This window comes from Geotrypetes seraphini, chromosome 8, assembly GCF_902459505.1.
Source record: "Geotrypetes seraphini chromosome 8, aGeoSer1.1, whole genome shotgun sequence".
Lineage (NCBI taxonomy): Eukaryota > Metazoa > Chordata > Amphibia > Gymnophiona > Dermophiidae > Geotrypetes > Geotrypetes seraphini.
This window is the reverse complement of record NC_047091.1, coordinates 155,630,724-155,658,065: the sequence shown is the minus strand read 5'-3', so window position 1 is coordinate 155,658,065 and position 27,342 is coordinate 155,630,724. Positions and strand designations below refer to the sequence as shown.

The 27,342-nt window shown below is 42.2% G+C and overlaps 1 protein-coding gene across 7 annotated transcripts in view; it reads right to left on the bottom strand.

Moving 5' to 3' along the window:
- Positions 1 to 27,342, bottom strand: part of CLIP1 (CAP-Gly domain containing linker protein 1) — a 188,891-nt gene that overhangs the window by 36,409 nt on the left and 125,140 nt on the right. For all 7 annotated transcript variants that reach the window (XM_033954228.1, XM_033954230.1, XM_033954231.1 and 4 more), the window contains 2 exons: positions 23,332 to 23,469; positions 4,448 to 4,554 (listed from right to left, as the gene is read on the bottom strand). In XM_033954228.1, coding sequence (XP_033810119.1) covers positions 4,448 to 4,554; positions 23,332 to 23,469 — 245 coding nt within the window. The remainder of the gene's footprint in view (positions 1 to 4,447; positions 4,555 to 23,331; positions 23,470 to 27,342) is intronic.

Here is a 27,342-nt window from a genome sequence, read left to right as displayed (position 1 = left end):
ACTAGAGCTCATTAAGTTTAGCACTTCTGCCCTTGGGATGCAGTTATGCCAAGTAGGGTCCCCAGATTTTCAAACAGAGTCTCTTCCCCTTCCATTTCCCACAGACATCTCTAGCCTCCCAACTGGCCAACGGATGCGATAAATTGCGCCAGTGCCAATAGGTGGACACAGTATTGGATGTCCAGTTTTGCAAAATACATTTGTGCCACCAAACTCATTTTCTGGGAGAACGGTATAGAAAAATTAAATATATATATAAATATAACTGAGTGTGAGCTGCAAGCAAAGGCTCTCGGAACATCCAAGACCAGCTGGGATACCTTGCCCACAATATTGGAACGGAGAGTCCTCTGCATAAATCCCACAATACGTTTCCAATATATTCTAATACAAGGACACAGCCAAAAAGCATGTTCTAAAGTATTACGATCCCTCCCACTCTTCACACAAATATCAGAAGCTATTCCCCCACTATAATACAGTAGTGGAGTTTTACAAGATATGTTTTACAATATGGACATATTACCCACAGGCAGGTACCCACCCCTGGGCCACCATAGTAAACCTTGGTTGTGGAACGAATTGTTTCAGTTTACATTGTGGCCAATGGGGACATGTGCTTTGAGTACTTTGGATTACGAGCTTCTGGAACAAATTATGCTCGTAAACCAAGGTACCACTGTATTTGTTTGACTAAAGATATCACCCGGCTGTACAAAATGCTCTGGAGTTTCTGGGGGGTGGGAAGCGAGGATGAAATTTTCTTTGCTTTTTGGTAATTGGCAGAGAGGGAGTCTGGCCTTACCTGATATAAAGTTATATAATATAGCATGTTTAGTGCACCATCTGGGAGACTGGGTTAATGCCCCCAAGCTATTTTCTCCATTGCAGATGAGAGCGCTTACTGTGCTACCTTGCATCTATTATTACATTACATTACATTAGTGATTTCTATTCCGCCATTACCTTGCGGTTCAAGGCGGATTACATCCAAACTAAAACAAGAATTACATTTCAACTTGAAGTAATAGATTAAATGATGAGATAAAATTTTAAGGGAGAATTATGGGTTTTAGATAATGTTTGGTAACTAGAAAAATTAGAGAGTACTAAGGGTTTATAGAGTGTTGGATGTTGGGTTAGGATTGTTGTGCTGGATAGGTTTAACGTGTTTCTTGAAGGGTATGGTTTTAATTTCTTTCTTGAAGGTTTTGTAATCTGTGGATGAAGATAACAGAGTGGTGAGTTGTTTGTCCAACGTAGCTGCTTTGGAGGCTATTAGGTTGTCATAAAGTTTTTTTTGTTTGACATTTTTGGAAGGTGGGTAATAGAATAGTGAATGTGTTCTTCTGTGTCTGAGGAGGAATGATTTAGTCTGTTATTCCAGTAAGTTGGGCTTTCTCCATTGATAGCCTTGTAAAGTAAGCAGTAGAATTTGAAGTTCACTCTCGCTTCTATTGGAAGCCAATGCGAGTCATGGTATGCCTCTGTGATATGGTCATATTTTTTTTAGTGAATAGACAAGTCTCAGGGCTGTATTCTGCACCGTCTGCAATTGCTTCATCATGGTCGCGGGACATGGTAGGTATAGTATGTTGCAGTAGTCCAGCATCCCAAGGATTAGAGATTGTACCAGTAGTAGGAATTGCTTCTTTTCGAAGAATGATCGGATTTTTCTCAGATTTCTCATGGTCATGAATGATGTCTTTATTATTTTGTTAATTTGGGGTTGCATGTTACAGCTTCTGTCAATTGTGATTCCAAACAATTTTAAAGTAGGTTGTAATGGGTTTGAAAATGAATTTATTACAAGATTAGTTAACGTTGGAGTTTTGTCATTTTCAAGTAGAATGAAATTTGTTTTGTCAGGGTTAAGTTTTAATTTGTGCTCTGTCATCCATATAGCCACTGATTCGAGGGTTCTGTGTATTGTGTTTGCTATGAAGGATTCTGGTTGGTTGAAGGGTAGAAGAATAGTGATGTCATCTGCATAGCTGTATGAAATTATGCCAAGATTACCCAGGTATTATATGCAGAGGTTAGGGCTTTGCCTCCTGAGATGGATACCGTGGACATACTGGCCTACCTTGTGGACGACTACCTTGTGTATGCTGGACACTACAGACCTGTATTTTTCCATAGCCAGGCCCAGCCTGTACCTTGCTGTCTGTGAACACATGCAGCCTTTGCAATGCTAACCCAGCTGACCTCTGCTACAACGTTTTTGTCTCCATTCCCTGCTGGGAGGATATTTCTCCAAGGTTTTGCTGAACTGTTATCAGTGCTGTATGACTTCATATGCCAGGCACCCTGGAAAGCCATAAAACTTTTATAATGAGCAAGGATCCCTGCAGGACGATGTGGGTGTAGCGAGATGAGAGAACTTGGTATCAAAACATTTGCTCCCTGTCTCTGAACCAAGTTATGGGAACCAAGCAGCTGGATTGTTGAAAGGTCTCCTTTCCCAACTTTCAGCATACAAGGAAGGACACCATCCCGAAGATGCACAGAATTGTAAAACCACTAATTAGCATCTGCAAAGTGATAAAGATCTCAGCGCTGGAGAAAGAAAGTTCACCAAGAGTTCTCTGTTTCTGCAAGGCCCCACCCTACTGGGGAGGGGGGGGGTGGAGGTGAGAGAGGCGTGGACTGAGAGGAGGAGTTAGGTATACATTATTTTATGTACCAATAGGGAATTACATAACCAGAATTTGGGGATGTACTTTTTGGAACAAAGGAAGAATTTCTCTGTATAAAAAACACGTGCATTTTAGGTAAAGCCAGAGAGATTCACTTACTTATGCTATGGGGATCTGCTAGCCCCCTGCTAAGCATATGGGTGCAAGTTCTTTTCTCCATTGCATATTCTGAATTGACAATACATTTTTCTGATATGTCTCTGCTGCTGTAATACTGTAAGTTTTTATACTAACAATAAATGAATATTGTCTGTTTTGGAAGATACAATGTCGTCTTGTAGTTATTCCAATGAGGTAAACAAAGCAGCCTTTACTTCACTCCCCATATAAGGTCCAGTCTTGTGTTCTGCTCTTTGCATGGGCTATGGGCAACTTTGGCACGCTAGGAACAATTTTCCCCTCATAGTAGTTGCTTGCTCCCCTTGTGGGGTAATGGAGGATTTTTGCCAGGAATGGAAAATCCTTGTTTTCTACAACTGAAGCATGTTTTAAAGGAGTAGGGGTGCCTGCAGATTTTGGGTACAAGTTTATATACATAATAAAGTATATTTATACAAAGTGATGGTAGACATCGCATGGCAGACAAAGAGCAAAAACAGTTAACAAAGCATGGTAAAACATAATATGATAAACACTAGTGTTTAAGCCCATTACATTAACGGATGCTAGAATAGATGTGTAAACTTTTAGCACAATGAGGTGCTGAGGCCTTTCTTTCTTTGCTTCCTGCTCCCCCTGTCCAGCAGTAGCCCTTCTCCTTTCCTTTTACCTCCCCCCTGTCCAGCAGCATCCCTCCCCTGCTCCCCCCGTCCAGCAGTAGCCCTTCTTCCTTCTTTTTACCCCCCTGTCAAAAGCACCCCTTCCCTGCTCCCCCTGTCCAACAGTAGCCCTTCTCCCTTCCTTTTACCTACCCCCTGTCCAGAAGCACCCCTTCCCTACTCCCCCTGTCCGGCAGTAGCCCTTCTACTTTCCTTTTACCTCCCACCTGTCCAGTAGTACCCCTTCTCCCCCTGTCCAGCATCCGCTAGCCTAGGCAGCCTCGGGGCTTTTGCTAGGCTGGCCCACCTCGCATTATCGAAGTGGACCGGCCTAGCAAATGCCCCGCGGCTACTGCTGCTGCTCGTCCAGGGGTGAGAAGAAGAGGCGTCCCAGCGTAGTCAGAAGGCAGAAAGTCAGCCGGTGTCGGAGATTGGGGCAGGAAATCAGCTGAGGCAGGCACTGCGCATGTGCGGCACACTGCCACGGAGGCACGGAACACAAAGATTGAAGTGTGCCTGCATGCTAAGGGTTTTATTATAGCGGATGGTATGGTGAGATATAGTATGGCAAAATATAGCATGGTAAAACCTAGTATTATAAGCATGGCTAACCTAGCATGACATGTAGCATGGGAAAAGTTAGCACAGTAGACATAGAAAGGCAAACATTGTGTAGCAGACATAGAATGAGAAATTGTAGCATAGTAGACATAGTATGGCAAGTATAGTGTGGAAGATACAATGTATAGTATAGTAAAGTGAGAGAGAAAAGGTGACAGTATCACAAAGTGTGGTAAAGCATTGTATGACACAACATGGCATGGTCAGATATAGTACATAGAATGGAGGGATCTTGCAAAGTGGAGGCTATATTATACCACCTGAGGGGACTTGGCCATTAGTACATGACATGAATACAGTGCTTAATATATATACTAGATCTGTGAAAAAAAAGAACCATATCCATGCAAAATACTTCAACATACTTACGTTTCTTTCCTCAAGTCATCCATTTTCTTATTTTCTAAGCTAAAGAGTTCTTTTGATTGGCTCAATTCTTCTTCAGTTTTAAGGTTTTGCTGTTTAAGGGTATCTACCTTAAAAGAAAACAAAAACAAGATTATCAAAAATTCTGCAAAAGACTACAGGAAAACATGTAGTTCTTCTACTGCTTCTAGTGCAAATGAACTTGGAAGGCGTAAAGCAGCATTACCGATTAGACTGTCTACTCTGCGGCTCTGTTACTTTCCCTCCATTTGAACACCTTCCTAAGTGTCCTCTCTTTTCTGTCTTTACATTTCCACCCTCCTTTGGAAGAAAAATGCACATCAATGCTGGGTCACAAGCTATATATTTTTTTAGCAAGTTTCTAAGTTTCCAGGTCCACTTGCCTAATAATCTGAGTTAACGTGCCTGAGAAAGATCTGCATAGCAGGTTCTTCAAATACTCATGTCATTATGTGTCGTGTTCTTTTAATATTTTTACTGTTGTCTATTTTTGTGCCCAGCTTATTTTTGCTGTACCCCAACTTGGATGAATTTCCTCAAAATGGCAGTAAATCAATTATAATAAATTAAATCCAAATAAATAAATAAAATTGAATTCACTTGCACCCATCAAAAGATCTTCTAGTATGTGTGACCATGTCCAGGAAAAGGTGACTAAAGTCACCGGAAACAAAAGAAAATGAGATGTAATGAATTATGTTAGAGCAAACAATTTGTAATGCGACAGTCCTAACCCCTGAAGTAAAAAAAGAAAATACAAAAAGTGGCAGAAGTTCAAACATGAAACTTTTGCCGCCTGCTTATGGACTCATGACATGAAAAACTGGCCATGTTCAACATTTAGATTTGCTACTTTAGTTGCCTTTTATTTATTTTATTAATTAATTAATTTAATTCGATTTCTATCCCGTCCTCCCAGTAGCTCAGAATGGGTTACAAGTCAACATTCACAGTAGAATACATTTGGACAGTACAATGACTATACAGCAATTTAAGTACAAGTTAAGAAGAATGGAGAAGTGAGTGCAGAAAGGAAGGGGGAATTTAAGGGAGGGGGATGGGGGTTGATTGCAGTTGGAATTTTAGTTGAAAAGGAGGGTCTTCACCGCTTTCTGGAAGGTCATCAATGAGTTCTGTAATCTGATTTGTGGGGGGAGTTGGTTCCAGAGTTGGGGGATGAAGTGGCTGTAGGAACATTTGTGGGCAGTTTCTGACAGGAGAGACCTTCCTGGTGGGATGCATAAGCGTTTCTTCATTTCAGAGCGGAGGAGGCAGATGGGGGTGTACAAGGTTAGCTTGGATCTTATGTAGGCTGGGATGGTGGTGTAGATTCTTTTATGTGCATTACCAGGGCCTTGAATGCACAGAGGTGGTCACAATGTTTACAAGTTCCTCTTCTGAGTGTGCCAGATGTTCTCTATGTATTTTGCCTAAAATACAGTGTACTATTCCACTGTAGAACATACACAACTCAAAATGTATTCAGAAAAAAAAAGACATTCCAACTGTTTAGAAATAAATCAGTACAATAGAGATATTACTATAGTTTACTATACTGGGATCTGTGAAAAAGTTAATCTTGTGGCTTCACATAATGGACAATTTATTTTCCAGTGCTTGCCTAAAATAGCTAAGCATTGTCTGTATCAGCCTGCATCTGTCTCCCTGGCTTTCATACATGCAATAATATAGCACATTGCATAACTGAAAATCTCTGTATATGAAACAAATCCAAGAAATCAATTTCTGGCATTAATAATGTCACCTTATTGTTAATACTCCATCACAGCTAAACACTAATGACAGATTATACTCTTACTGAATAATAATGTAACCATTTATTGCCTGGAATTTGACCTAGGATGATTATTCATTCATGATTTTGTGAAACAATCAACCCAGGGACCTTACTCTGTTTCATGTACATGCTGGATTGGTTTGCTCTCATTCACAGCTGGGCATAAAGCATAAATAGTAAAGAGCTCAGAAGGAAATAAACCTGAGTAAACAGGCCGCTGCCACTGACATAACAGTATTCACAAATGCTTATAAGCATGGTGAAAGTATGACCAATGCTTTTCTGTACCGCCATAAAATTCTGAGTGTATTATGAAGCTAAAACTTGGCCAAATTAAATTTAGTTAACTCAAGCTATTTTCCAAAGTTAACCCAACAACTTGTGCCATTCTGCTTTGATGGTGAAATTGTCTGTCCATAGATACAAATTTCCCTCTTAATGACTGTAAAACTCTGTAAAGGGAACTTATTTTTGTTCTAGAAAAATCAGACCGTTTCCTGGTCTCCACTGGAAGGCAAACTGTGCCAACAAGAGTCAATGGAAAAAAATGGGGTCAAATTATTCTAACTAGAACAGCAGCACACAGTTACACCTGCAAAAAGATCTGAGAAAATCTAAAAGTATGTACGAGGGGTATTCAATAATTTATCTACCTCAGTAGGAAAGAAGAGTTTTAAAAAAGTTTTATTGTTCAATATAGTTCCCTGATAGCTCCATACATTTCATCCACTTTTCCTGCAATTAATTTAGCCCCTTTGAAAAGAATTCTTCTGTTTGACCTTCACACCAGGATGTCACAGCTTCCTTGATGTCGTCATTACTTAAAAACTGCAGTCCACGGAGAGATTTCTTTAAAACTCGGCAGGAAATAAATCAAGGGAGCCAGGTCAGGTCCATAGGGTAGATGGTTCAGTTGCTAAAACCCACATTCTCGGATGGCAGACTGTGATTGTCATGTCTTGTGCACTAGCACTTTGTTGTGAAGAAGCAGCATACCTGCTGTGAGTTTTCCTCATCTTTTCTCCTTAATTGACTCCCGCAAAGTGATCATTGTGTTGGCATAACTCTTCTCGGTTATGTTTGTCTTGTGTGGCACAAACTCCAGAAACAAAAAGAGCTTAATCGTCTCAGAAGACAGTTGCCTGCAGATTTTTCTGTCTTGAACTTTTTTGGGGTGGGGGATGACTTGTGCTTCCACTGCACTGACTCTAATTTTGACTCAGGATCTCTGTAATAGACCCAAGTCTCATCTTCAGTCACCAAATGATGAAAAAATTCACTTGGTCTTCACAGAGCATCTCCAAATTCTCTTGACAGCATTGGAGCCTTGTGGCCTTCCGACATGGCGTCAGCATTCTTGGAAACCATCTTGTCCTAACCTTGAACATGCCCAACTTTTCATTAATTATTTTCCAAACTTTACCTGCTGAGATACCTGTTTCTTCTACTATTCAGGAAACCTTAATTTGTCTTTCTGACAAAATTAAATCCTTGACTCTTGCATATATCTGTGGAAGTTGCTTCCACAGACTTTCCAGTGTGAGGGTCATCTTCAATAGACTCTCTATCCACTTAAACTGCTTGCTCCAAAATTTTACTTTGTAGGATGATGAGGCAGACTCACCATTAACTGCAGCCCATTTTGGACTCAGGATCTCTGTGATAGACCCAAGTTTCATCTCCAGTCACCAAATGATGAAAAAAATTCACTTGGTCTTCACAGAACAAGTTTATCTAACAGCATTGGAGCCTCATGGCCTTCTGACATGGCATCAGCATTCTTGGAACTCATCTTGAAATAAGCTTGGACATGACTAACTTTTCATTAATTATTTTCCAAACTGTACCTGCCAAGATGCCAATTTTTTCATCTATTCGGGAAATCTTAATTTGTCTGTCTGACAAAATTAAATCCTCAACTTTCTTGCACATTTCTGTGGAAGTTGCTTTCACAGGCTATTTAGGGTCATCTTCAATGGACTCTCTATCTCACTTGTTCCATTTGCTATTTCTCTTTCTGAAGTTATTCCTAAAGCAACAGAAGTATTAGGTCTAATGGAGCAATGAATTTAGACTGAACTTAACTCAGAAAAAAATGAAATTTTTTGTAGTTTCACTGCGCCCGTATTATACTAAAACATCATTGCGTATAAATAAATTCAGCTATCCTATTCAATCTACCATTAAGATGACTATGAAGAACCAGGTGGACTCTTTGGTCAGAAAGGGTTTCTTTACTCTTTGGAAGCTTCGGACCATTGGGCGTATTTTGATGTTTCATCATTTAGGGCTCCTTTGATCAAGGCGCGCTACGGGGGTTAGCGCGTCAGACATTTCATCACGCATTATCCCTCACGGCAGCCTAAAATCCTAACGCCTCGTCAATGGAGGTGTTAGGTACTAGCACTGCAGGTGGTTTTAACGCACGGTATTCTGCGCGTTAAACCGCTACCGCGCCTTTGTAAAAGGACCCCTTAGAGTTTTGGTACAGTCTCTTACACTAAGCCAGCTTGATTACTGCAATATTGCCTATTTGACAATTTCCCAGAAGAATATGCAACGATTGCGAATAGTACAAAATGCGTTGGTCAGGTTGATTTTTAGATTGAAGAAATATGATCACGTAACATATGATCTGTACAGAGGTTCAAGGAGGGTTTGGATAGGTTCCTGGAGGAAAAGGGGATAGAGGGGTACAGATAGAACTTGAGGTAGGTTATAGAAGTGGTCAGAAACCACTTCACAGGTTGCGGACCTGATGGGCCGCCGCGGGAGCGGATCGCTGGGCGAGATGGACCTCTGGTCTGACCCAGTGGAGGCAACTTCTTATGTTCTTAACACCCTCCTATCGAGTACTGCATTAGCTGTCAATGGAGGCACGGGTGAAGTTTAAGTCTGGTTGCTTCTGTTTTAAGGCTTTGTTTGGTTTAGCTGCCAAATATATAATTGAGCTTTTCTCTTTTGCAACCAACAGACATAAGAGAAACTCACATCTGAATTTTGTTTTTCCATCTGTTAGAGGATGTAAACTTAAAAAACATCATCAAAATATTTTTTCATATCAACCAGCGTTATGGGTTAAGGATTTAGAACAATTGCTTTTGCTTATTGACAGTTATGGGGAATTTAGGAGACATCTAAAAACATATCTGTTTTCAAAGTATTTAGGCAGCTAATTTGTAAAAATTTTATTAAGCACTATTTTGATCATTTTAGTGTCTCTAATTATTGGCTTTTAACTTTTTTAGTTCTATTCAACTTCTTTTATTATTATTTTTTTTTAAACCGCATAGAACTTTACAGCCTTGCGGTATATAAACTTATTATTATTATGATGATGATGATGATTATTAAACTGCTTACTCCAACTTTTACTTTGTAGGATGATGAGGCAGACATCATAAACTGCAGTCATGCGTTCATGGATCTCCTTTGGCTTTTCCCCTTCTTTTGTGAGAAATTTTATCACTGAAAAGTGCTCCAAATCTAGCAGTTTCTTACTTGATTTGAACGGGGACTCTCCTGACATCCTGTCTCTTGGAATGTTAGACTCGCACTGAGCTGCAACTGTGCATGAGTAACCTTGAGACATGTCACAACATGCACAGACTTATTTCAACAAACTTGCTACTTTCTTTCATACTCAGGTAGATAAATTATTGAATGCCCCTCCAAAATCCCAACCTACCCATGGACATATATGCAAAATTATGGGCAAAATTGTATTATGCACATCTTTTACTTGCATAAAAATACTTGTATAATAAGCTATTTTTCCATATAACACTTATATGAATGGGACTTAAAATTTCCCCCCTAGTTTCTGCCTTTCATAATGTAAACCCCCCCTGGAAAATGCCTTTGCAGAGGGCTGTGCTTTTTCAGTGTCACTGAGAAGAGAGTATGGCTAGAATTGACTAGATGGAGGAGCAAGAGTTCCTTTTGCCCTAGGGAAGGAGGAGTCATATAAAAGGAATTTGCAGAGCATCTTTTTGGTCAGCCCCTTCCGATGTCCCTGGTAGGTTTTCTTTTGGATCGCTATGAATCTTTTCGTATAGCGACTAGGGGACGAAGGGCAGCAGTTCTGGGCAAGAAGAGTATCCTTAGTGTCTGGATGCAACTGACTACACCTGCTTTCTAGGCCTGGCAGAATCGCCTCCATGGTTTGCTTTTGGAACAATGCCATGCCCGGTGTTCTTTTAAACGGAAAAAAGTTTTTCTGTTGACTTGGGACTCCTATATTCAATCCATGTCTCCTAGAGCAGTGGTTCCCAACCCTGTCCTGGTGGACCACCGGGCCAATCGGGTTTTCAGGATAGCCCTAATGAATATGCATGGAGCAGATTTGCATGCCTGTCACTTCCATTATATGCAAATCTCTCTCATGCATATTTATTAGGGCTAGCTTGAAAATCCAATTGGCCTGGTGGTCCTCCAGGACAGGGTTGGGAACCACTGTCCTAGAGCTCGGAGCCTAGTGCTGAACACTTTCTAACCAACTTCTCCCTTATTCTTTTTTTATCTGTCCTGATATGAATGGACACCCCGGTGCATTGAAGAGACGATGGAAGGTATGGTTGGTGGTATGGCTATTGGTGTGCATGGATTCTGTGGGGAGATTCCGCTTGGCTGAGTTAGATCATATTGCTACTCTTCCTGATGAAGCCAGATGACGAAGCTCAGGTCTGGGTAAAGGGAAGCAAATGGTTTTGTCACATATAGATATTCATCCTGCAGAGCCACCGGAGTTTTGCAGTAAAGGATTCAAGACTTCAGTTGAAGCATCAAGTGCCTGCATAATAACGGATAAGTGCCTTTGCTCCACTTCAGTGTTATGAAATTTATACTAGATATTTCTAGTCATAAAGGGTTTAGAAAGGGGAGGGTGGAGTGGAATGGAGTGATGGTCCCCAGTTGAATCATTTGCGGCTCACCTACAGGAGACCTGGATTCTGAGCACTTCACATACAAGTCTTTATTTGTTGGCATGACTTGACATGCATGTGTATATACATATATATATAATAATTTTTTTTATAATTAATACAGATTTATACTATATTTTTTGGAATATTTTGTGCTCTATTTCAAAAACATATCCAATAATCAAAGTATGGGTACAGTTACAATTATTATAGAATCATTTTTGAATATTATAGACTGGACCAGTATCAGACAGTGCTGAACACTACCATGGAATTCAAATCCTGGGCTAGGATAATTCCTCTTCATATTGGCTGAGGCTGGAGGAGCTTCTAGGGGAAAGGAAATGTGGGTTCTATATACCGCTTAGACAAGGTATATTAAGCAGTTTACAATCAGCAGAAATCAGGTGGGGGGGTTAAGTTTCATTCATATAAGTGTTATGTGCAGAAATAGCTTATTATACAAGTATTTTTATGCAAGTAAAAGATGTACATAATACCATTTTGCACATAATTTTGCATGTATGCCCATGGGTGGGGTTGGGATTTACATGCATACTTTTAGATTTTCTCAGATCTTTTTGCAGGTGTAACTATGTGCAGATATTCTAGGTTGAATAATTTGTCCCTATGTATCTTTCCATTCACTCTAAGTTGGCACAGTCTGCCCTCCAGTGGAGATCAGGAAATGGTCTGACTTTCCTACATTCACAGCTCCTGGGATGGGAGGGGTGAGGTTTGAGGGAGGGAGTTGTAGTCTAAAGAATGACATTTTCCCCATCCCTGCAGAAACTCAATTTCCCCGTACTGTCCCTGCGAGTTTTGTCGCTTTCCCGGTCCCTGTCCCATTCCTGTAAGCTCTGCCTTAACTGCACCAGCCTCGAAAACTTATGATTTTATAGTGTTTGAGGCTTGTGCAGATTGGGGACAGAGCTTGCAGGAATGGGGCAGGGACAGGAAAAGAACTTGCCAGGATGGGACTGGAAAATGAGTTCCCACAGGGATGGGGAAAAATTTGTTCCCATGTCATTCTCTATTGTAGTCCTCACATGGGAGTGAAGACTGGGTTATCAGAGTCATAGCTGTAAGATTACTAAAGGAGCAAGGCCCTGAATTTAATGAGATATACAGTAAGGAAATTATAATAGTTTCAAAAAGATTTGGGGGCCATTGATTGCATATTCTAATGATTGGACACCTTGGACACCTTTTTATTACATAGGACTATATTTAATGTGGGGTTGGGGAGGTATATTATGAGATTAAATGGGTTTATTCCTGATGAATGGGATGGGTGGGGGAGGGGTCTTTTTTATATGCATTTGACAATAATTGTTAGAATGTCAAGTGATTTGTACGAATTATTTGATTGAATTTTGTACACTTGTTGCAAGAGTTAAAACTGAATAAAGAATTAAAAAAAAAAAAAAAAAAAGAGAGATTAGTGGATTCCAGTTAAAGTTAATATATCCACCATAAAACATACAATTCATCATCAAGGAAGTTGTAATAGTCTGAGTGTATTTGAGCAGGGAAAGGGAAATCAAAAACAAAACAGAACATGCTCTCAGGAAATACAGATAAAGGTTCATAGCAACAAAGTTTAGCCCGATTCCAAATGAGTTAGAAAAAAAAAAGAATGATTTAGGAGAGAACTGTTGAATCCAGAGATGTAATACTCCAAAGCACTGAGGACATCAGCCCCTCTATATACAGACATTCAAAAGAAAGCAAACAAACACACTTGGACTAAACGTCAATAAAATTTCAGAGGTAAGTCAACAGGGTGTTCAAAAGCACTCGCACTATCAGCAGTGGATGCTGACAACACAAGGTTGCAAAATGGATACATTTTAGAAGGACAACTCAATTTTTGCTCTAAAGTAGGAGGGACAGGGCTTAAATGTGTCAGGAGAACAAAGACCACACAGAACACTTGTTTGGCGATTTTTCTGGGACCACGGAGGCGTAAGTTTATTCTTTTTGCGGTTTGACTTGATACCTTTACAGATTAGGGACCCCTGATGAAGGCGTGTTAACTGAAACACAGACCATGTCAGGTCCCCTGGTTTATAAAAAGGTGCCATTCTTTTCCTTTATTAAGCTCTTGCAAACCGTGCCGAGCTCTATATTCATGGAAAGGATGCGGTATATAAACTTAAGGTTTAATTTAGTTTAGTTTAGATATAAACCGCAATATATAATTGTTTTAATAAACTTAGCCTGCATCTTGTACTCTCGTCTGCAGCTCTTTTTAGTTCTGTGTAGGAGAACAAAGATATTCAAATGATATCTGGACAAATATATTCATAAGGGCAAGTGGTTACCAATGGAAGCTAGAATTATTTTCAAATTTGCCTGCTTAGGTTATAAAACATTTTAGTAACATAGTAGATGACGGCAGATAAAGATCCGAATGGTCCATCCAGTCTGCCCAACCTGATTCAATTTAAATTTTTTATTTTTTCTTCTTAAACTAATAGGGTTCCCGGATATTTAAAAAACTAACCTCTTTATACAGATCAGATTGGCTATCTCATGCCTAGCAATTTATAGAATAATTTTTTTAAAATTAGCTCATTAATAGTTTTAACTTACCCTATCAAGACAGGAAGGTAGCAAGGCAGAAAAATATAAAAACTGTTGAAAATACCGGATCTGTTATTTGAAGCTCCCATAGCTAGCGCTACTTGATAGGAACTGAGACGTCTGTAAAATGTTGAAGTAAAATGAAAGATCGCTCGGTTACTTCAGGACAGACTGATACTCCTGGTTTGAAAATAAGGGGTGCTAACAATGGGTGTCATGATGGGTCACTAACCTTTAGGGATATCAACGTGGTAAATGCCGTCCGGGAACTTCACTATGACGTCACAGTCACATGACTCAAGTCAGGAGTTAAAAATGGCGATGGGCTTGATGATTCCTGTTTACTATAGAATATTGCAGCACGCCGTGCTCCAGAAGTTAAACTTAGTTTGTAAGTATTTATGCGAATGTGTGCGGTAATAGACCTGTTTGATATAAAGAAAACTCACGATTTGCATGAAGATTATTATTAAATGGGAAGAGATTTTAATAGTTAAGTTTTTGATATTTAGTTTTTAAACAATAAAATAATGTGGCAGTTAGGGTTGTGATTAACAGTCATGATATTTTTTAAGTGAGGGGTGTTTCGGGAAGTAAGTTTAGTAAGTTGTTCTACATCATTTAAATAGTTTAAATGATTCTTTTCAGAGTGACATAGCAACAAATGAATTTCCCCCGATGAAGGTCACATGACTGAAACGCTCGAATGAGAACAGAGCGTCGGGCAGTCGCTATTTAAGACCAACGTTGGACTAGCAACAGGCTATTGAAGATAAGTGTTGCTATTGTATGGGTTAAGAACATAAGCAATGCCTCCACTGGGTCAGACCTGCCCAGCAGTCTGCTCACGCGGCGGCCCAACAGGTCCAGGACCTGTGCAGTAATCCTCTATCTATACCCCTCTATCCCTTTTTCCAGCAGGAAATTGTGCAATCCTTTCTTGAACCCCAATACCGTACTCTGCCCTATTATGTCCTCTGGAAGCGCATTCCAGGTGTCCACCACACGTTGGGTAAAGAAGAACTTCCTAGCATTGAATTAAAAGTTTTTTTATAAGGTAGCTTCTTGAATGAAATAGGAGTTGTGCAATTTGAAAAAGGAGTTTTAGTAGTAGCCCCTTATGAATAAAATTAAGCATTATTGGGGATAATGATTAAATTTGTATATTGGGAATAATAAAAATTTTTTATAAAATGAATAAAGTTTAATAAGTGAAATACTAAGGGACGGGAAGGAGGAGTTGGCAAAGCACAGTTACTTACCGTAACAGGTGTTATCCAGGGACAGCAGGCAGATATTCTTGACTGATGGGTGACGGCACCGACGGAGCCCCGGTACGGACAATTTTAGAGTGATTGCACTCTAAGAACTTGGAAAGTTCTGGTAGGCCGCACCGTGCATGCGCGAGTGCCTTCCCGCCCGACAGAGGCGCGCGGTCCCCAGTTAGGATAAGCCAGCTAAGAAGCCAACCCGGGGAGGTGGGAGGGACGCAAGAATATCTGCCTGCTGTCCCTGGATAACACCTGTTACGGTAAGTAACTGTGCTTTATCCCAGGACAAGCAGGCAGCATATTCTTGACTGATGGGTGACCTCCAAGCTAACAAAAAGAGGGATGGAGGGAAGGTTGGCCATTAGGAAAACAAATTTTGCAAAACAGATTGGCCGAAGTGTCCATCCCGTCTGGAGAAAGCATCCAGACAATAATGAGATGTAAAAGTATGAACTGAGGACCAAGTAGCAGCCTTGCAGATTTCCTCAATAGGCGTGGAACGGAGGAAAGCTACAGATGCTGCCATAGCTCGGACTCTATGGGCCGTGACAGAACCTTCCAGTGTCAGTCCGGTCTGAGCATAACAGAATGAAATGCACGCTGCCAGCCAATTAGACAACGTACGTTTAGAAACAGGACGTCCCAATTTATTCGGATCAAAGGACAGAAAGAGTTGAGGGAATGATCTGTGGGGCTCAGTACGGTTTAAATAGTAAGCCAGAGCCCTCTTACAGTCTAAAGTATGCAGAGCCTGTTCTCCAGAATGCGAGTGAGGTTTCGGGAAGAAGACAGGCAGAACAATGGATTGGTTGAGATGGAATTCCGAGACAACCTTAGGGAGAAACTTTGGATGTGTACGCAGAACCACCTTGTCATGATGGAAGATTGTAAAAGGTGGATCCGCAACTAGTGCATGTAGCTCGCTGACCCTCCTGGCAGAGGTAAGAGCAATAAGGAAAAGTACCTTCCAAGTGAGAAACTTGAAAGAAGCGGTAGCTAAAGGTTCAAATGGAGGCTTCATTAAAGCGGAAAGAACCACATTGAGATCCCAGATAACAGGAGGGGCTTTAAGAGGTGGTTTCACATTAAAAAGACCCCGCATGAACCTGGACACCAAGGGATGAGCTGAGAGGAGTTTTCCATGGACTGGTTCATGAAAAGCCGCAATAGCACTGAGGTGGACTCTGATGGAAGTAGACTTGAGGCCAGAGTCAGACAAAGAAAGAAGGTAATCCAACAAGGTCTCCACTGCAAGGGAAGTGGGGTCATGATGATGAAGAAGACACCAGGAAGAAAAACGTGTCCACTTCTGATGGTAACATTGCAGAGTGGCCGGTTTCCTGGAGGCATCCAGAATTGAACGAACAGGCTGAGACAAAAGCGAATCACTCGAAGTCAGCCCGAGAGATACCAAGCTGTCAGGTGTAGAGACTGGAGGTTGGGATGAAGAAGGGTTTCCTGATGCTGTGTAAGCAGAGAAGGAAATAGTGGAAGAAGAAAAGGTTCCCTGGAATTGAGTTGAAGTAGAAGGGAGAACCAATGTTGCCTGGGCCACCTCGGAGCAATCAGAATCATGGTGGCTCGTTCCCTCTTGAGTTTGAACAAGGTCCTCAACATGAGAGGCAGAGGAGGGAAAGCATACAGGAACAGATTTGACCAATCTAGGAGAAACGCATCCGCTGCCAGACGGTGAGGCGAGTAGAGTCTGGAGCAGAATAGGGGCAGCTGGTGATTGTGAGGGGCTGCAAAGAGGTCTATCTGAGGAGTGCCCCATTGAGCGAAGATGGATTGTAGAGTTACAGGATTGAGAGTCCATTCGTGAGGCTGGAGAATTCTGCTGAGTTTGTCCGCTAAGGAATTCTTTTCTCCCTGAATGTAAATCGCTTTCAGGAATATATGATGATTTATGGCCCAAGTCCAGATTTTCTGGGCTTCCTGGCACAAGAGACGAGAGCCCGTTCCACCCTGTTTGTTGATGTAGTACATTGCCACTTGATTGTCTGTGCACAGTAGAAGAACTTGAGGGAAGAGAAAATGTTGGAAAGCCTTGAGGGCATAAAACATCGCTCTGAGTTCCAGGAAATTGATGTGATGCTTCTTTTCCTGGGCTGTCCAAAGGCCTTGAGTTTGGAACTCGTTCAAATGAGCTCCCCAAGCATACGGGGAGGCATCGGTTGTGATGACTAGTTGATGAGGAGGTAGATGGAACAGAAGACCTCTGGATAGATTTGAGGATACCAACCACCATTGTAGAGATTGACGAAGAGATGATGTCACAAATATGTGACGTGAGCAAGGATCCGTCGCTTGGGACCACTGGGTAGCAAGGGTCCATTGAGGTGTGCGCAGATGAAGACGTGCCAGAGGGGTGACATGAACTGTTGAAGCCATGTGACCCAATAGTATCATCATTTGTTTGGCAGAGATGGAACTTTGAGGAAGAACCTGTTGACACAGCACTTGAAGAGTGTGGAGACGGTTGGACGGCAGGAATGCTCTCATGAGGATCGTGTCTAGCACCGCTCCAATGAATTGAAGTCTCTGAGTGGGGATGAGATGAGATTTTGGAAAATTGATCGCGAACCCCAGAATCTGTAAGAACAAAATGGTTTGATTGGTGGCCAGTAGCACTGTTTGAGGAGAATTGGCCTTTATCAACCAATCGTCCAGGTAAGGGAAAACTTGCAGATGATGAGAACGAAGGAAAGCAGCCACCACAATCAGACATTTGGTGAACACTCTTGGAGATGAAGCAAGTCCGAACGGGAGAACTTTGTATTGGTAATGACAGTGATTGATCATGAAGCGGAGATACTGTCTGGAGGCTAGATGGATGGGAATATGAGTGTAAGTCTCCTTGAGGTCGAGGGAGCATAGCCATTCGCCCTGATTGAGAAGAGGATAAAGAGTTGCTAAAGAAAGCATCTTGAATTTTTCCTTGACCAAGCATTTGTTGAGATCTCGGAGATCTAAAATGGGCCTGAGATCTCCTGTTTTCTTTGGAACTAGAAAGTAACGGGAGTAAAATCCCTGTCCTTTCTGGTCTAGAGGAACTTCTTCTATGGCGTTTAGAAGAAGGAGGGAGTGAACCTCTTGAATCAAGAGAGAGGATTGATGAGTGTTCAAAGCAGACTCTTTTGGCAGACTTTGATCGGGAAAAGTCTGGAAGTTGAGAGAGTAGCCATGGCGGATGATGTTGAGGACCCATTGGTCGGATGTAATGATCTCCCAACGGCTGAGAAAATGGGTCAGGCGCCCTCCTATCGGTTGAGGAAGATGGGCAGATGGTGGAATATTGGCTATGCTCAGGAGAAACACGTCAAAAGGGTTGGGTAGACTTTTGAGGTGGTGGAGGTTTCTGTTGCTGTTGCGTCTGCCTCTGAGGTTGACGTTGTTGTTGTTGTCGCTGACGTCTAGGCTGTTGAGTAGCCTGAGGCAAGGGGCGAGCAGCATAGCGGCATTGGTAGGCCGATTGTTGTCGGAAAGGCCTAGTAGGGGGAGTCTTCTTTTTATTCTTTAGGAGAGTATCCCAACGTGTCTCATGTGCCGATAATTTCTGTGTGGTGGAGTCCATGGAATCACTAAACAGCTCATCCCCTAAGCAAGGTGCATTTGCTAGACGGTCCTGGTGGTTTACCTCTAGTTCTGAGACCCTGAGCCATGCCAACCTGCGCATAGCCACTGACATAGCCGTGGCTCTAGAAGTCAATTCAAAGGTGTCATAAATTGATCTTACTAGAAACTTCCTCAACTGGAGAAGAGAGGAAGTACAGGCGTTAAAAGTAGATTTTTTGCGATCAGGCAGATATTTCTCAAAAGTAGAAATGGTTTGGATTAAATGCTTCAAATAGAATGAGAAATGAAAAGCATAGTTTCCTGATCTGTTGGCTAGCATGGCGTTTTGATATAACCGCTTGCCAAATTTGTCCATTGATTTGCCCTCTCTGCCAGGAGGGACTGAGGCATACACATTAGCTCCCGCTGATTTCTTTAAAGTGGATTCCACTAAAAGAGACTCATGCGGGAGTTGGGGTTTATCAAACCCAGGAATTGGTATCACTCTGTATAAAGAGTCTAGTTTCCGAGGGGCTCCTGGGACAGTCAGGGGAGTTTCAAGGTTTTTATAAAACGTTTCTCTCAATATATCATGGAGAGGAAGTTTAAGAAATTCCCTTGGAGGCTGGTCAAAGTCCAATGCATCAAGAAATGCCTTAGATTTCTTTGACTCAGCCTCCAAGGGAATAGACAAAGATTCACACATTTCCTTTAGAAAAGATGGAAAAGATGTGGAATCCAGATGAGAAGAGGGATTTGTAACTAGTTGTTCCTCCTCATCAGAAGAGCATTCACCTTCGGACAGAAAGGGCTCTTCAGAATCTCCCCATAAGTCAGGATCCCTCACCTGAGAACCATGGTGTCGAGACTCTGGTGTGGAGGGTTCCAGGTGTCGGGTTTTATGAGTAGACTTGCCCGACCTCATGGATACGGTACCAGGCGATGCAACCTGTTGTGCTGGTACCGAGGTTTGTACCGCCTGGTGATGAGATTTTGGTTCTGGAGCTAAAACCGGCATCGAAGTCGATGAGGTGGTAAGGACCGGTACCGATAAAGTGGATGCCGATAAAAGAGGGCGTTCCACCATCGGTACCGGTGGCTCCGACCGGACTGGAACTGGAAGGTTCTGGGGCAAAAGGGCAGGAAGTAGCTGTTGGAGTTGCTCTCTCAGCTGTACCTGCAGAACAGCGGCAATACGCTCGTCCAGCGAAGGCACCGGTACCGCTTTTTTCTTCTGCGGTACCTTGGGTGCCGCTCGACACTCCGACGAAGAACCCGATGTCGAGGGGCTAACTTCGATCGGAGCGGAGCGCTTCCGTGGACGCCTCGCGGTCGGCAGGATTGGACTCACTGCAGTGGAGACCGGAGGACGCTCCAGCGGGGAAGGCTTCTTAGCCGGCTTACCTGCTGGATGCGACGCCGGCGCGGTGTCGATGAAGTCGGTGCCAATTGAGATTGGACCGATGTCGGTGCCGGTACTGTGGAATCGGACATCTCGGCACCGAAGAGCAACCGCTGCTGGATTTGGCGGTTCTTAAGTGTTCTCTTTTTCAAAGTTGCACAGCGGGTGCAAGTGGACGCTTGATGGTCGGGACCAAGACACTGCAGACACCAGTTATGCGGGTCTGTCAGTGAAATTGGCCTAGCGCACCGCTGGCACTTTTTAAACCCGGGCTGAGGGGGCATGAAAGTAAAGACAGCCTCTGCCAAATCGAAGGCCGAGGCTTCGATTGTGGCAACAGGCCCCGCCGGGGCGAAACGAAAAAAGAAATTAAGTAATTTTTTTTTTTTTTTATTTTAAAAACAAAAGAAAAACAAAAGAAATAAAGAAATCTTTATTTCAAGGAAGGTTTACGCGAGCGGAAAGAGCACAAAAAAAATTTCTTCAACGGCCGTTGAGAAAACGCGTCTTCTTAGCTCCGCGGAAACTAAGAAACTGGGGACCGCGCGCCTCTGTCGGGCGGAAAGGCACTCACACGTGCGCGGTGCGGCCTACCAGAACTTTCCAAGTTCTTAGAGTGCAATCACTCTAAAATTGTCCGTACCGGGGCTCCGTCGGTGCCGTCACCCATCAGTCAAGAATATGCTGCCTGCTTGTCCTGGGATAAAGATGATTACACCGGGATAGCAGAATGTGGACCTGAAATAATGTAGGTTATGGGAGGTCCTATGCACTGAGAGCCACCAATGACATATGATATGCCTTTCCTCCTAGTTGTTTCACCTAAGCCATTAAGATAAGTTTTGTGCTAGATTTAGGGTAAGTTAAAACTATTAATGGGCTAATTTAAAAAAAAAAATTCTTCTATATATTGCTAGGCATGAGATAGCCAATCTGATCTGTATAAAGAGATTAGTTTTTTAAATATCCGGGAACCCTATTAGTTTACTAAAATTTATTTATTAGGTTGGATTATATATAGAAGAATCCATTTTCTGTATTTATGTTATAAAATATGACAGGTTCTGCTTCAAACTATCCCCCTCTTTTACTAAGGCGTGCTAGACATTTTAGTGTGCGCTAAATATAGCACGTGTTAAACACTAACGTGTCCATAGAATATAATGTGTCCCACTAAGATGGTTATTTCTTCAATAGTACTCTAACTTGGAATCGTATATAGCTCATAAATACCTTTTATTCCAAGTGATAAATATTCGTTGTGATATATGATTCAACCACTCTTAATAGCTATAAATGTTATAACTTTACTGAAGCTTCGGACCTCAGGAACACTACTCAATTTGAGCAATGAGTGGTGTTTCTGAGGTCCAAAGCTTCAGTAAAGTTATGACATTTATAGCTATTAAGAGTGGTTGAATCATATATCACAACGAATATTTATCACTTGGAATAACAGGTAAATCTAGAATATAATGAACACGTTAGCATTTAGCGAATGCTAAAACGGCTGGCGCACCTTAGTAAAAGGACTCCTATCTTTTGAATCACTTAGGAACTACCAGACGTATACGCAGAACTCACTTATTTGCCTTTCCAACCTTGAAAGGTTGTACTTACAAGAGATTTCTTGATAGGACTTTATCCTTTCAAGCAGGTAAATGGAACAAAAGCTGAAGTCACCTTATTCTACATGATTTTTCTAATCAAACTTTTAGAAAATCAGTAAAAACCTACTTATTTGATACATTTGTTTAATTACATGATTTGATGTTGTATCTACCAAACTATGTCTGATGTAACTTTGCTGTATGAATGCAGTATCTTTTTGCTGTAAACCGCTTTGAACTGTTAAGGTACCGTGTTTCCCCGATGGTAAGACACTGTCTTATTTTTTTTGGAAGGCCAAAATATGCTCTAGGGCTTATTTTCGGGGGGATGCCTTATTTACCCTTTCATGTCCCCTCTGTATCTCTATCCTTATTCAGTAGGTCCTGCTTACCCTTTCTCTTCTTTGTGTCACTATCTCCATTTTCAGCTTTACCCCCCTTTTCCTTTGTTACTGCACCCTGTAGCTAGAATCTTTCCACCCTCCCTCCACTCCGGCCCAGCCCAGTATGAAATATTTCCTTTTGTTTCCCTCCGCTCTCTCTTTCTCTCTCTCTTCTGCTCCCTCACCCACGAGTCCTGCATCTGGCCCTCTCCCTTCTACCTGCACCTGGCAACACCCCCCTGCTCCGCGGCTCTCTTCAGCAACTTGTCAGCAGCGGTGATCAAGACAAGCTACCGACATCGAGGCCTTCCCTCTACGAGTCCCGCCTTTGTGGAAAAAGGAAGTTGAAACAAGCGGGACTCGCAGAGGGTAGGCCCCGACGTCAGAAGCTTGTGTCGATCGCTGCTGCTGAGTTGCCGAAGAGAGCCGCGGAGCAGGGGATGTGGCCGGAAGCAGGTAGAAGGGAGAGGGAGATAGGAAGGCTGTAGATCTCCGGAGCATGACACCGACCCCGGCCAGGATGATTTCTTTTTCAGACGTGCATCTTACAAGTCCGGCGTCGCGGCGGGAAATAGCCATGCTGAGCAGTGAGCTCAGCACTACACAGATGAAAGCCTTGCTTGCTGATTGGTCCGGCGGCACGGCCGCCGGACCAATCAGCAAGCAAGGCTTTCATCTGTGTACGTGCTGAGCTCACTGCTCAGCATGGCTATTTCCCGCCGCGACGCCAGACTTGTAAGTTGCATGCCTGCGTGACACACTACCGGAGCCACGGCAAAGGTGGAAAAGAGCCGCATGCGGCTCTGGAGCCGCGGGTTGCCGACCCCCGCGGTAGACGGAGGGACCACACGGAGTCACCCACCGTACCACCCGATTCGGGTAAGCGCAGGTATCGGTGGGTGGCTTATTTGCGGGGGGGGGGGTGCCTTATTTTACAATTTTTTCTAAAAAGGGGGGGCTGTCTTATTTGATGGCCCTGCCTTATCATCAGGGAAACACGGTATATACAAATAAAGTTATTATTATTATTTGATATACCACCATTCTGTAATGCAACCAAAGCAATTTACATTTATTATATGCAGGCACTTTCTTTGACACTAGTAGGCTCCCAATCTAAGTAGACAAGTAGGCTGTTTAAATAAGTCAGATTTGTATGGCTCAAGTATCAATGTAAGATTACGACCACATATCCATTTGGATTTTTATCCAATTCATTCATAGAAATTAGATCGCGGAATAACTGGATATATTTACTTGCATTGCCCCTGCTGAACATTGCCTTAGATTTGGGCAGCCAAGACTTTCTCCACTTCTGAAGTCAAACACTTACTTGGCTTTGCAGTGTCCGATTTATCTGTCTAGATTCTTCCAATGAGGTCAGAGCTGTATTTTTTTCTTGAAGAAGGTGCTCTTTTTCTTTAGACACCTGCTCCACAATATGTAAAGCTTCTTCTGCTGTTTGTACAGCCTAAACACAAAATATACTCCAATTATGAAAGAAGTTGCATCATTTTACCAAATCGCAATATAATTTATGCAGCACCCATAATTTTTAAATCAAATATTTTAAATGTTAAACAGTATGGAGTAGGGTAAATAATGTTTTGAGATTGTATAAAGTGCAAGATAAATTTCTCTGGCTTCCAGCTCTATTTATAATTTCATGCTGTGCCACTATTTGTGCTTACATATGCATTTTTATTAATTTGAGTTTTGCCTATTTTAAATATGGAGAACGCCTATGTATCCATGCACATTATTTCAGTTGTGCTGGCATTAAAAAAAAAATGCAAACAAATTACATAGAACATGATATTCACAACCAACAGAATGAGTGTTCAATCTCTCTGAACAGAGCTGTGTACTTAAAATACATACTTTGAAATAAGAAGGTGCTATATTATCAAATTATTAACTTGATAGTTTTCAGGTTACTGTATTTGAATGCCATCAGAAAAGCTGAGTGCAAGAAAATAATGTTCCAGCAAAACTGATGCAGAATATTTTTGTTGTAATGTCTTTGTGAGGGGGATAGTAAAGGCATTTAATTTTTTTTACCTGCAGTTATATACTATGTCACATGTAATGCTCTATTAATGGTGAATACTAAAAGGCATAATGGATAAAAATAAAATAAATCCAGCTGCTTGAACTTCTTAATAAGTGGTTTTATAAATCCCATGCAAAATATGCATAAATTCCAGAGTACTTTATTCAAGTCCTTCTTGGCTACCCACTACTAGCAAGAGGAAAAACTTCAGCAGCACATTTGTAATAGGGGGTATCTATAAACAAGCACTTTGGTAGTGATATCATCTGATTGTGCTGCAACAGAACTGTTGTCTCAGGTCTAGGTTTGTCTGACCCCTTCCCCTGCAGTCTTATCTTTCTAAATCCCCTCGGTCTATTATAGCACTTAGTATAAACTCTCTAGGATGGAAGGAGTATGTGTTTCTGATTTAAATGTCTACAGAGAAAGTAAAGCATGAGTTCTCCGAGAACAGCAGGCATATATTCTCACATGTGGGTAACGTCATCCACGGAACTCGGTATGAACACTGCCAAGTGCATCATCACTTTAAATCACCACATGTGTCCAGGTGCCTTCCTCCCTGATGTTGGCTTGTGGGACCATCAGTTCAGTAAAAAAGAAGCTAAGAAGCCAATCTAGGGCAGGTGGGCGAGTTGTGAGAACATATGCCTGCTGTCCTCGGAGAACACCTGCTCCAGGCAAGTATCTTCACTTCACATGCGCAGATGCCACTTCCCAACGCAATTTTGACGGGAAGCTTTACAAAACCCAGACTGGGTTTTGAAAAGCTGTCCGGATTCCCGGACATCTCGAAAAGGAGGACATGTTCAGGGAAATCCGGATGTCTGGTAAACCCTATCTGGGGTGAATTCCATGACATAATTTTTCCTCTTGCATGAGCAAGAATGTAGCTGGTTTTAAGAAAGGTTTGGGCAAGTTCCTGGAGGAATAGTCCATAGTGTGCTATTGAGATAGACGTGAAGGAAGCCACTGCTTGCCCTGGATCGGTAGCAGGGAATATTGCTACTCTTTGGGATTCTAGAATCTTGTTACTCTTTGGGATTCCGGAATCTTGCCATTCCTTGGGATTCTGTATGGAATGTTGCTACTCTTTGGGTTTTTGCCAGGTACTAGTGACCCGGATTAGCCACCATGAGAACGGGCTACTGGGCTTGATGGACCATTGATCTGTGAGGGGTGGTAGATTCAAAGGCAATGTTAGGAAATTCTACTTTACGGAGAGGGTGGTGGATGCCTGGAATGCGCTCCCGAGAGAGGTGGTGGAGAGGAAAATGGTGACGGAGTTCAAAGAAGCGTGGGATGAACACAGAGGATCTAGAATCAGAAAATAATATTAAAAATTGAACTAAGGCCAGTACTGGGAAGACTTGCATGGTCTGTGTCTGTATATGGCCATTGGGTAGAGGATGGGCTGGGGAGGGCTTCAATGGCTGGGAGGGTGTAGATGGGCTGGAGTAGGTTTTAATGGCGATTTCGGCAGTAGGAACCCAAGCACAGTACCGGGTAGAGCTGCTTTGGATTCTTGCCCAGAAATAGCAAAGAAGAAAAAATTTAAAAAAATAAATTTAAATTGAATCAGGTTGGGCAGACTGGATGGACCATTCAGGTCTTTATCTGTCGTCATCTACTATGTTACTATGACCCAGTAAGGCTATTCTTATGTTCAAGGACATGCAGGCATAATATTCTCACATGTAGGACTCCCAAACAGCACAGTTACTTACCGTAACAGGTGTTAACCAGAGATAGCAGGCAGATATTCTCAATGATGGGTGACGTCACCGACGGAGCCCCGGTACGGACACTTCAAGAACTTGAAAAAGTTCTTGATGCCCACACCGCGCGAGTGCCCTCCCGCCCGACGTAGGCACGCGGTCCCTCAGTTAAGATAAGCTAGCTAAGAAGCCAACCCGGGGAGGTGGGTGGGTTGTGAGAATATCTATCTGCTGTCCCTGGATAACACCTGTTACGGTAAGTAACTGTGCTTTATCCCAGGACAAGCAGGCAGCATATTCTCACTGATGGGTGACCTCCAAGCTAACAGAGATAGGATGGTGGGAGAGTTGGCCAAAGAAATACAATTGGAAAACATAATGGCTGAAGTGCCCATTCCGTCTGGAGAAAAAAACCAGACAATAGTGAGAAGTGAAGAAATGAACTGAGGACCAGGTGGCAGCTGTACAGAATTCCTCGGTAATGTAACTATATAGAAAACAACAAAAGCTGCCAGAACTTGAACTTAAGGTCTGGGACATGATATCCCCGTGCCAGGCCAGTCTGAGTAAAGAAGAACGAGAGGGAGGCAATCAGCCAAGTGAAAATAGTTCCCATGAACATAGGATATCCAAACTGAGTTGAATGAAAAGAAAGGTTGGAATAAAATCATAGTGGCTCCGCCCTACGTAACCAGGAGGACAAAAAACCACTTATAGGACAAAACAGATAAAGCCAGGATCCTCGTAGAGAAAAACGAAGTGCAGGAAACAACACAGGCAGAAAAACTGGCTGAGCAAAATGAAAATAGTATAAGATACTGTGGACATAAATACAGAAACAACTTGGCTTGATGAAAGACTGATCAGAAGGAAGCTGCAAGCAGACCATGAAACTCACCGATCCCCCTGGAAGAGGTGAGAAACAGAAGGAAAAAACATTTTCCAGGTAATAAACTCAAGTGGAGCTGACGCCATTGTTATAAATAGTAGCATCAACAATCAGGAAGAACCACAGGAATAGTACACACATGAAAACCCCCCGTCATGATACTGGGAACCAGAAGAGAAATCAGAAAGAGGGTGCTCCTCGACAGATCAAGGGAAAAAAATGCAATAGCATTAAAAAGAAGTCTGAGAGTTATAGACTCGAGACTAGAAGCAAACAAAGAAAAAAATACCACCAGTTAAGAAGGTGGAAACAGGCAGAGAAAAAGACACCAGGAAAGAAAACGAAACCACTTTTGATATCAACAAGGGCTAGTGGCTGGTGTCCTGGCAGAAATCAACAAATGGGCAGAGAAAGATGTAAATAAAACGGACGCAGCTCAAAGAAAAAACCAATGAAGATTGACAGAAATCAAAGATTCCTGAGTCAGAGTGAACCGAGCAGAAAAATGAGAAGAAGAAAGGGCTCCCTAAAATTTGAGTGGACAAAGAAGGGAAAGCCCATGTTGACTGGGTCACCATGCATCATGGTGGTAACAGCTCTCGTGAGCTTGATGAAAAAGCTCAACAGAAGAAGCGAAGGGAATGCATATAAAACTATGCTCACCCAATCCAGGAGAAAAAGAAC